At 45.7% G+C, this 11380-nt stretch overlaps 1 protein-coding gene across 1 annotated transcript in view; it reads right to left on the reverse strand.

Annotated features, from left to right (window-relative positions):
• Positions 1-7808: 7808 nt before the first annotated feature.
• The window catches only part of ST8SIA3 (ST8 alpha-N-acetyl-neuraminide alpha-2,8-sialyltransferase 3), a 10393-nt gene continuing 6821 nt past the window's right edge, over positions 7809-11380 (reverse strand). The window contains 4 exon segments of the mRNA XM_019610148.1: positions 7809-8177; positions 8859-9375; positions 9378-9415; positions 11085-11226. Coding sequence (XP_019465693.1) covers positions 7895-8177; positions 8859-9375; positions 9378-9415; positions 11085-11226 — 980 coding nt within the window. The 3' untranslated portion in view covers positions 7809-7894.

The raw sequence follows: 11380 nt of genomic DNA on the forward strand, positions 1-11380 counted from the left end.
AGGACAGTACTGCTTTGTGTACCAGGGTGGTCAAGGATGTCCCCACCCAAGCACAGGATGTGGGACGGTGGTGGGCTCACCCGTAAAACAGTGAGAGCAGGCCAAGAGTGGCACCAATAATTGCCACCTGCTTTTAAGCACATATTGGAAGTGCTTTCTTTTGGTATTTTGAAATTGCTTTCACAATCCCTTTCTGCTTTGCAGAGGGCAGGAGGATGGCTCCAGCCCCGGTGACGCCAGCAGCTGCACAGCCAGTGACGCCAGTGCAGTTGGATGCTGCTCTGGGAGGGGATACAAAACAGAAGTTTGCCTTGCTGCACACACTGCCCAGGCACTGAGTTTTGCTCTTAAGAAACAGAACCAACCTTATTTGTGATTTTTCTTTTCCCAGACAGGATTTCAGCCTCCTAGTAGTAAAAAGCGAGCCCGACGATACAGGACTGGTTTCCCCTAGATTTTTTCAGGGGGGTGCTTAAGAGGATAAAATGGCTCCGAGGAAGCTGAATCCCATGCAAGCAGAGAAGTAAAAAAAAATGGTTCAGGGCTGTGTCAGTTGATGAGCCCCAGCACCGCAGCTCATGGCCCACAGGGAGTCTTCCTTGGACCTGGAGATAGGGAGAGAGGGATTTCTCTTCTCCCATCACTACACCAGGAATTGAGTTATGGAGAAGGAAATCCCAAGAGTGGGCCACTAAAGCCAGTTCACATCTGGAAAAATGCAGAAAGCCAAGAGGGAATGAGGTGGAGTGGGGGCAGAGCTGGGGGTGTTTGGATTCCTGCTCTGCAGGACTTGGAGATGGGGCACACAGGGAACAGCAGGGCTGGCTACGGTGCAGCTGATGGCACACTTGGCTGCCAGGGCGGTGGTTAAAGATTAAAGCTGGCTCCAGTCTGCAATATTTATCTTGGGAGGAGGGGGGCACCCCACGCTGTTTGGTTTGTGGGAAGTGTTGGGAAACGGTGACGCCGGTGCAGTGAGAGCAGGCAGGGCTGGCTGCGTGGGGTGAGTGAGGGTGGGAACTACACGACGAGGGATGCTGCAAGGAGAAACCCAGCAGAGGGCTCCAGGCACAGCCCCTGTCAACAACGTGTGGGAACCAACCTCTTCCATGAGCATTTCAGGGGGGCAAATGCACTGAGAAACTTGTGTGTTCAGAAGTCAGCGACAGGGAGTGTGTCAGCAGCATGGACAGGAGATTATTTAAATCACACTGAGTATTATATCCTGCAGGATTTTTTTAAAGACAGTAACAAACTCCTAGCCTTGATCTGGAAACGTCCACACAGAGCTCCCAGGACAATGAACCCTCCAGGACCGAAGTACAATTTGGTGCTGCAGGAGGAAATACCTGACTGAGGATCTGCATTGGATTTGTGCTCTGTGAAAAACTCTCATGAGCAATTTTTGCATCAGAGCAAATCGAGAAAAAAGCTATCCCAAACAAAGAGGTCACGAGGTGGACAGTGCCTGTTAAGCCCAGTGTGGGCCACGGCATCGACGGTGAGAAAAACTGTGCATGCAATGGTTTGTAAAGGTGGCAGAAGTTATGAGCAAACGTGTTTGAAGCCAGACTGAACAAAGCAATGCAAAACGTACTGTGGAACAGATACTGAGTTAACTGTGAGGGAACTAGGTTATATGGCAGCTGATTACTAGTTTCTGCAGATGCACTTTTATGGAAAATTGCTGGGAACTGGTTTGGAATTTTTAGATATACAGACAAGCAACTTAATTATCAGTTTTTATAGGCAAGTTTTCAGTTTGGTAAGCCAAGAAATAGCCCCTAGCAAATATTGCCAGACCAGAAACACTGGAACCATAGCTTGATTTGGTAACTGTTTGGGTTCCAGTTGTGGTTAGAAGAAGAGGAATCTTGAACAGGAGGTGGTGGGGCTGCTTCCAGTGGGGCTGTGTAGTGCTGAGCATCAAAAAGCCCACAGAAGAGCTGATATGGGACATGCAGAGGGCTTAGACAAGCAGTGCATCCTCTCTCAGTCTGCAAGCTGACCACCATGCAGAAAGAGAATAAAAATGATCGATTGGTTCTGACACAGCAAAATGACAGCTCTAAGGGCTGCCATGGAATCATAGAACCTCAGGGGTTGGAAGAGACCTCTGGAAGTCCACCAGACAAGCACTCTCCTAGAGCAGGTTCCCTAAAGCAGGTTGCACAAATAAGCATCCAGAAGGGTTTGAATATCTCTAGAGAAAGACACTCTGGACCCTGCCAGAGTGCTGCAGGTGACGGGAGCACCGTTGTGCTGTGAGATGTGGTTGGATGTGCATCACTTTAATAAACAACTGCCCAGAGCCAAGGTCTGATTTACATGCTGCGTGGCTCCCAGTATTTTACAGCTGTGCAGAATTTGTAAGCCCAACCAAGATCCCCAAGCCCAACCCCAGATCACCCCGCCATGCCCACTGACCATGTTCCTAAGAACCACATCCCCTGATTATGGAACAATCCCAGGGATGGGGACTCCACCACCTCTCTGACAGTTGTGCCAATGCTGGACTAGATCCACAGGACAGTGCAGTGGGCATCACTGAACCAGGGATTCAGTTTTGAATAGAAAAGGTCTCAGAGACGTGCATGGCAGGCACATGGCTGAGACAGCAAACAAGTTCCATTCACTGAGCATCAGGTGCAGGGGGCTGGAGAGGATCCCCACATCAATCCTGAGCTCAATCCCCACCTCTGGGGGCTGCCCACAGGCTCACCTATTGCATACAGAGCAGCAGGGCTACACAGAGCCGGGGCCACATCCTGCCGCGCTGAGTGTTCGTGGCACACTGCCATGCAGTTTGTCTGAGTGTGTTTCCAGCTTCTGTGTACCCTGTGCAATATGGAACGCTTCTTGATTAAAATGACAATCTGCTGCTCTGCAGAGTGTGCCTAAAGCATGGAAAAACCTTCCAGTTCAGGCCATTAATTACTACTGACAGCGTGTGATTAAGAAAACGCGAAGGGAAGAAGTGGACGCAGTTTAGTTTTACAGACTTTCAATGCACAATAAAATATTTTATTTAAAAACAATGCATTCAATATCGTGTTTTGGCACGAGTCGACGTTGCAGGCACATTCACACCAAACAATAACATTGCTGAAAGGTTCAGAATGAATCATTGTGTTTATTTCTCCACAAACGATGGTCACGACGCGGCACTCCGTTACAACAAGAACCAGGCTCCTTGCTTACAAATGTGACGACGTATTTGCATGCACCACGCACTGTGCAGGCCACATCCACCCCGCTGGGACAAAGCTGGCCCCATCCTGGTTGCCCTGAGGCCAACAGGGACCCGAGGGGAGCAGGGCCAAGCAGTGATTCTGCTTGGGACACATTTCACAGCGTGTGCAGCCTTGCATGCCGTTCACCTGAGACACTACTCTGGCCCTTCATCAACACCAGCCTTTTAAAAATAAACAATGCTTTCAGTATGGCCATTAAATAACAAACCCTTTATTACAATTATGGCGCTTTTTAAATTTTTTTTTTTTAGTATTTATCTTTTTATTGAAAACAACTCCATCAGGCATTGAACTGTATAGCCATTGGAATAAAGACACATTCATTTACAGAAAACCTGCTTTCTAAATGGTTTGTTTTTGCAATCTCCATTCACAGTTAGTCATATTTCACAAATACTTTTTGGTATACTCCACAATTCAAACCGGAAGCCAAAACATCTGTGTTTTTCTTAATGTATCCTACTAGCATTCACTGAATAGATGCAAGCAAATAAAGTACCAAACAAGGATGTAAAGAGAAGGAAAGGTAGCACACCTATCCCCATTCTATGTACACCTCCTCTTTCCATTCTCTGCTTGATGGCCCCATTCCAGCACCACCATATCCCCATGTCCCCACAGTGCCATCACCCCATGGCTGCCACCGGGAGCCCTTTGCCCAGAGCTCCTCCTGACTTTGTAAACTGAAAGGTTCTGTACTTGCAAGTATTGATCACGCTGCATTACGTGTGCTTTCATTTAGCTATATTTGTTTGTCTAGACATTCAGCAATAATAGTGAGTATTTTCCCTGAACCATCAGGAATTCATTTAGATAGACAGCGACGGGAAGGTTTTGGACCAAGCAGAAAGGGAAGGAAGAGTCTAGCCAACATGCTACCAAATGCAGAGGGGATTTGCTGTCCTAAACACAAGGGCTGCATCCTACAGCAGAAAGCCAGGCTGCTGGGCAGAAACACGCTTTCTTTTTTAGGAAAAACACTATTTCCTATCCTGAAAAGACACTGATTCAAGGAGCATCTGTTTTTCTTTCCTTTTCTTGTGTGAACCTTTGGGTAGTCATCTCTCTGAGACACAACCCAACCCCTCCGACCTCCTCCTGGATGCAGGTGCCAGCACCGCTCCTCCAGCGACGCAATCTGGATGGCTCCTAGGGGCTGAGGGACACCAGGCAAAGCACTGAGATCCCAACCTGGGGATCTGCACAGAACCCAGCCTGGGAGCGGGGCTTGGGAATGAAGCCCAGCCAGCACAACTGCCCTTCCCCTTCAGACTGCAGAGAAAAAGCAGAATTCAAAGAGATCTAAGAAAACAGGCAGAAACAAAGGATGCATATTTTAAAGATGATTTTCCACACTGCAACAGCTCTGACAAAAAATATTGATACTAAGAAGCAATTTACTTTGGGCTGTATTGTGCCATTGATTTCGGGGCAGAACTCCCCATTAAAATCAATGATTCTGAAATGTTCAATGTGGTTCTAAAAAATCAATGGGGAGTTTTGCTTAAAAATCAATGATATAATATGACCCTTTGTCAATAATTTTTCTATGTTACCATTTCCAAATATTTGCAGCCGTTTCCATGCTTCCTTCTCCACACCCTGGGCTTCTACGCAGCTCAGTAGTGATGGCCATGCCTTGGGACTGGCACTGACCCCTCTGCCCTGAAAGCAGAGCCCCAAGACTGCCCCACGACTCCTCTGCCTTGGGCCTTGCATCACAACTGGGAGCAATCTACAGGAGTGCCCCATTTGCCCAACTAAAAGAGGTGGAGCAAAGCCCATGCACATAAGAGCTTCCCATTCTGGTGTTCTCAACAATGTAGGTGCACTCGGTGCTGCAGCCACACATGCTGGAGTCCATGCAACTTCACTAATCTCAACAGAGAATCACAGAATCACAGGGGTTGGAAGGAGATCATAAAATCACAGAATGATAGAATGGTTTGCGTTGGAAGGGTAGTTCCAACCCCCTGCTATAGGCAGAGACACCTCCCACCACACCAGGTTGCTCACAGCCCCATCCAGCCTGGCCTTGAGCGTTTCCACAGATGGAGCATTCACAACCTCATTGGGCAACATGTTCCAGTGTCTCACCACCTTCACAGTAAAGAATTTCTTCCTAATATCTAGTCTAAATCTACCCTCTTAGAGTTTAAAGCCATTTTACCTTGTCCTGTTGCTATCTGCCCTTGTAAAAAGTCTCTCTCCAGCTTTCCCATAGGCCCCTCGATCCAGTTCAACCCCCAAGAAACAATGGCTGGGGACAGCACCACCAGGAGAACACAGATTCACAAGCTAGCCTTCCTAGACATACTGAGATTAGGGAAGATGTTTACTTTAAAAAAAAAGAAAGAAAGAAGGAAAGAAAGAAAGAAAGAAAAATTGAAGAACAATCTTGTAGCAATTTTTGGTTTCAGCATGTAATTTTTAATGATTATCTTCCAACACGGATGCTCTAGAGCAGTCATTTTGAATGGACAGAAGATAAGTGCTGTCAGGACAGATGGACGGATAGACACCCTTGCATCTACATTAAAGTTGTTGTGCCATGTAAACAACACACAGCAGCCAAGCGCCACTCAGAGCCAAAAAACTGTACAGAGTGCATCAGCATCCACATTCAAGCAAATATAATGACAATTGTCCATATTTCTATAATTTGCTAATAGAGATGATCACTCTCTACATAAAATCCATAGCCTGCCTTTTAACGAAAACACCTGCCATTAAGAAGGGGCCCCGTGCTGTACCCCAGACCACGGCCCTTCTGTCCCCAGGACTCCTTTCTGAGCACCGCCATAAACTGCAAAGCGATCTGGGGCTTAGCCAGCATGCATCTACAGTACAGCTCAACGGCAAATTGCACTGGAAATGATTAATCACTGTACATCATTAACAACTGGCACAGAACCTTCCCTTCCCCGTGCAGTTTCTGCTTTTGGGTGCGTTCTGGTACCCAGGGAACGGTGTCTGGCAGGGATGGGTGCTCCCTGCCCCTGCTCCTCTGCTGCTGAAACACAGATAATGAGCGGCAATATTAGTAATAAAGCACATGGCACCGCATGGCACAGCACTAGCATCGCTGCACAGTGACGTTTCCATGAGGATGTTTGCCACAAGTCATGCCCTGCTGTATGAGCAGTGACGAGCACAGGCAGTGGGGCAAGCCAGAGGTGTCCGAGGTCTCGTGTGGGACTGTGCTCTGGGAAGGGAACTTTGCAGCCATCAGCATCCTGAATAGCGTGCCGGAAGGTGCGGGCGCCAGGCTGGTGGTGCCAGAGAGCATCCGAGCCCCTTCACAGCTCCGATGCCAAAGTAAAAGCCAGAAAATAAATAAAACAAGGAAGTACAGGGCATTTTCAAAATGGCTTTAAAAATCTCATATTTACAGGCAGGGCAGAGGGGTGAGGTTTCCCTCCCTGCTGGAATACACCCAATTTGGTCGCGTGCCAGGTGCATTCACTTATCCCCCAAAGCGTGGGTGCTGTGCACTAAAATGTGCACTGTTAAGGTATGATTTTGAATTGCCTTTTGCATTGTCTTTCCATGTATAGTCAGTTCTCAGCATTGTACAGAATAATATAAAAATGTTAAAATACTTCGAAGCATACTTGTTTTAATAAGAAAAAAGTTGCTTTGCAGACTCCTTTATCCTGAGACAACATGGCCAAGATTTTCAAATACAAGAAAACCTATCAATTGTCCTTTTTGCAACCAGCCTGACCTTCAAAGGTATCTAGAAAGCTCCATCTTCCCAAACATCTGTTCTTGATCAGAACACGAGACCACCTATTCAGCTGTCTGACCATGAACTTGGTGATGTAAAACGGGACCCTGGAAATCATATCTCCTGCTCTCCACATTCCCACTGTGCTTACTTCTCTCTCAAGGCCATTTCTCAGAAACTGGGCTGCCCTGACCTCACTCCATCTCCCCCTCGGGCTGATGGGGGGACATTTTCCTGTACAGTTAACTGGACTGGGAATCACTCATCCCCCCGCAGCATACAGCACTGACACACACAGAGGGATGGGGAAGCCAGGTGCAAGCCATATTTTGACCTTCTCCATTGTTGTTCTTAAAAAAATGTAAAATTCAGTAAATACGAAAATATGCAAGCAGTGGAAATGGAGATCCACACTGAGGAACTTGCAAATGACAGTGAGCTGGGGCTCGGGGTGGCTCTACCAATTGGTCAAGGAAAATCCATGTATGCTGAGCTACTCACAGCAACATGTACGAGAAAAGCAGTGCCTTATGAAAGCAGAGTTCCTAATCCTAATCTGAAAGGAACAACCGAAATAAGATGTTTACAGGAATGTAGTGGGATGCTGAAATATGAAAAGATTTTAAAACATATTTCATAGCATATATATAAAAGCAAAATATTTCAGCTTCACTGTGCTGCTGCATGAATAGCATCCACAGAATTTGATAAGTGCTTCTCCATTTTCTGCATTGCTAAATGTGCTGAGACCCTTTGATGAACAATGGCAAGGGTGATTGAAAAGCATCTGCTTATTATGGAAAATATTTTAGGGTGGATTTTTTTTTTTTAGTAATTGTATCTGAAGAGCATTTAACTCAGAGTTGGGCACTTTTTTAGACAATCATTTGGCACTTCAAGATTTAGGTTCTTAGGCACAATGCGACAAGGTCAGTTTGGCCAGTCCTTCACCATGCATCCTGTAGAGCAGCTGGAACTCTGCAGGCAGCTGGTGGGACTCCTGCCACTTGGTGGTGAACTTGGTTCCTTTCTTGTCATAGTAGTGGTACGGGAGGTCCTCCCTTGTGTTGGGATCAAACCCGAAGGGCCAGAATCCATACAAGTGAATCTCTTCACATATGGCAGAAGCAAGGGTATACATGAGAATACCTGTACTCAGCCGCTTGGGTGACAAGTGTTTGTTTTTCCAGTATCTGTGGAAAAAAAACAAAGGCAAATTAGTATAGGGTACAAGTAACATCGTGCGCCTGTTGTAAGAAAAAATACGATTACTGTATGGAAACCACCAAAAATGATACAGCATGGAGAGCATCAGTGTTCACAGCTGATAACTGGAGTAAGGTAAGGATTGCTGTTCAGGTCAGTCTGTAAAGAAGAGAAATGTATCAACATTCTCTTTCAAGGTCTGCTTTTGGTTTTTCACCTGGAAAAACAGTGCCTTATCCAGAAAAGCAAATCCCTTGATTCCTGGTGCAGTGTATTTTCTAAAGAGGTGGCAATGTTATCCATACATGAATTGCAATAGATTTGCCTAGATCGATCACTCTGCAGATGTCTGCTGGCACCCTATTTGCTAGCTGAGAGCAAGTTCTTCTGTAAGTGGTTCTTTTCTTATGCAGAATCTCACTCAACTCCTCCACACTCCTTCTGCCTCTGCGGAAGCCGCTGTGGGAACAGTTGAACAGTCTCATGATGGCACAGACCCTGGAGCGCTTACTGAAGCAATGACAGAACTGCGTGGGCTCTGAAAGCAAACAGTGCCAGGTCCTGATTGGCCAGGGAGTACCTTTCAGTTGAGGAAAATAAAAACCATTGTGTTCACAGAGGGAGAAATACGTATTTTGACAAGCTAAATGCGAGAGAAAAATACACACCTGTTAACATGCTGCATTATATTTCCCGGCCAAGCCAACTGGACCTTTAGTTGGCCTCGATGCTCAACAAAGAAGTCAACCAGTGTTCTAGTGACCGTTGCTGACGTGTGGAAGAAAAAAGCAGGGATCCAAAGAATCGCACCATCAAGCTTTTTTAAGCTCAGAAAGAAGTTGTTGCGATCCTGAATGGTCAAGAGATTGTTGTAATACTTCTCCAGGATGCTGGGGTTGAAGGTTGTGAGATTGGTTTTCCTTCCAACATCTTTTTGGAATGCCTCAGTTGGAGCAAAATTGCAGCGAAAAACAAAATCAGACTTATCTATTTCTTGCCCACATTGACTACCAGTCAGGATTCCACTGTTTCCAACCACGGCACAAACGTTGTAATGTTTATTCAAGATTGGTGACACATCTGGAAGCAGTGATCTGAAGTTATTGCTTATGGAAAAAACATACTTATGGCTGGAATAATCATAATGCATCAGCTGTCCAATCCGAACACTATTCTTGGTCAAAGAAAATTTTTTATGACATCGACATGCTGAAGGATTTCTTGTCTGAAACAAAATAGAAAAAGAAAGAAAAAAAAGAAAACATTGAGTTGTATTTCCCCTTTGTCTGTGTTAGAGAGATTTGTTTCCAGATAGACTTAAGTCTTCCTTTCTAAAATGTTATATAGCAGTCTACTGAGCAATGCAATGCAATAGAATTAAAATCAAAATAAACAGATAGCAATGAGGGAGCTCTCAGTACTGGACCATGGTCTATGCTAATGATGGACATTGTGTTTTGCCATGAGATACCTGAAGCAAAATCAAGAAGTCCAGAATATCCCACTGAATTAACAGTTATGTAGGTGATTTCTTAAATGCAAATATTCCTTCTGTGTTCATCAGGAAGCTTTTAGTCATGGAACAAGTGACAGTCACTGTCTCCCTTTGTGTAAACATAGGTCCTTAATGTCTTATTAGAGCAAACATGCCAACATTTTTGCAAAGGTTATTTGGAATACTTAAAAAACCAAAAAACAAGTAGAACTAACCTTGCTCAGGAATTTCCCCAGCAGAGCATAAAATTAGAAAACCAATACCACTTTATTTGCTCATGTTTATGGAAAACAACCTTTCTTCCAGCTCACATCCTCCAGTATCTAAGCATTAATGGAGTCCCATTGGGTCCCCTAATTATGGGTTATGGATGACAGACAAATGCAGCAGCAGATCCTGAGGCATTAGCTCATATCAACAGCAGGGTGACACTTAGTTATTTATTAAGGATGAGGCGGTGGTGCCAGGAATGAAGCCATACTGACGAGTGGCCACTGTTGCACCAGCCAGGGAGATCCCAAGGAAAGGATGAAGCAAGCAAGGTGCCATCTCATCTTGACGGCCTGCAGCTGCTGATGGGCTACTCAAATGGGACATGTGGGCAGAGACATAATGCGCCCTCTAAAATGGCAAGCATTCATCAATACGAAACTAAGATATTGTAGTCCAAGATGGTTGTAGTCATCTTAAATAGCTAAAGGATTTCTGTTTCTTTTACAACTTTACTGCTATATATAAACATACTGCAGTAAAGCCATTAAATAAAAGAGGCTGGGCAGACATCACATCGTAGTGAAGAAAATAAAAATCCATCTTGTTTCACATTAAGCTTTGAGGAAGCTTAAGGAAACATGAAAGTCTTTGCACTGCCACAATGCAATGTGGCCATGAACTTGTAAACAGAAAGCAGAAGTCAATGTGCAGTGAAGGCATCTCAGGGGAGTCTGGGCTCTTGGTGGCCCCACTGAATTGCCTTTTGCCCAATCCACAGCCAGAGTGGAGCTGTACTTGGTCAGAATTGCTGGACATATTTTGTCCTCCATATACATAGCACTTCACGGCTGCTACAATCTGATTCGTTTTGAGTTTTAATCAACCAGCTATTTATCTTGAAGAAATGACAATTTCTCTTGCACTCTGAGAAACTGGGTCACGTTCTGTTTGGTAAAAGGATGTGTGCTGCAGCTTGGTGTCCTGCTCTGAATTAATCAATTCTTCCAAGATAGCTGTAACCATCTTGGGAAATGCTCTGATTCAGCCTTTGTTTCTCACTGTTGGCAAATTACTCAGAATCCAGAGTATTTAGCAGTCCCTGATTGTACTTTTTCAAATATTCAGGGGGAGGGGACAACTCTAGGGAGGATGACAGGGGGACAAGTGGGACAAGCTGCACGCTCACCTCTGCTGTGCGAACGCTGTCCGGTTGAATATCCACTTGGAGGGCTTCTCCTGTAGCTCTTGGCCCAGAGAATTTGTAATAGGGACGAACGAGGGATCGAGGAACTTCAGCGCGAATTGGGACCTAAAGGTGTGCGCACAGACTCACATGGACACGGGGACACACAAACACGGACACACAAATACGGGGACACACACACAGGCCGCGCCGTCTCCAGATGAGAAAGACCGGCGTCAGCACCACGGACAGCGCCGGCGAAGCCGCGCCGCTCCCGCGGGCCGGGCTGAGTCGAGCCG

This window comes from Meleagris gallopavo, chromosome Z (assembly GCF_000146605.3).
Source record: "Meleagris gallopavo isolate NT-WF06-2002-E0010 breed Aviagen turkey brand Nicholas breeding stock chromosome Z, Turkey_5.1, whole genome shotgun sequence".
NCBI classification, from domain to species: domain Eukaryota; kingdom Metazoa; phylum Chordata; class Aves; order Galliformes; family Phasianidae; genus Meleagris; species Meleagris gallopavo.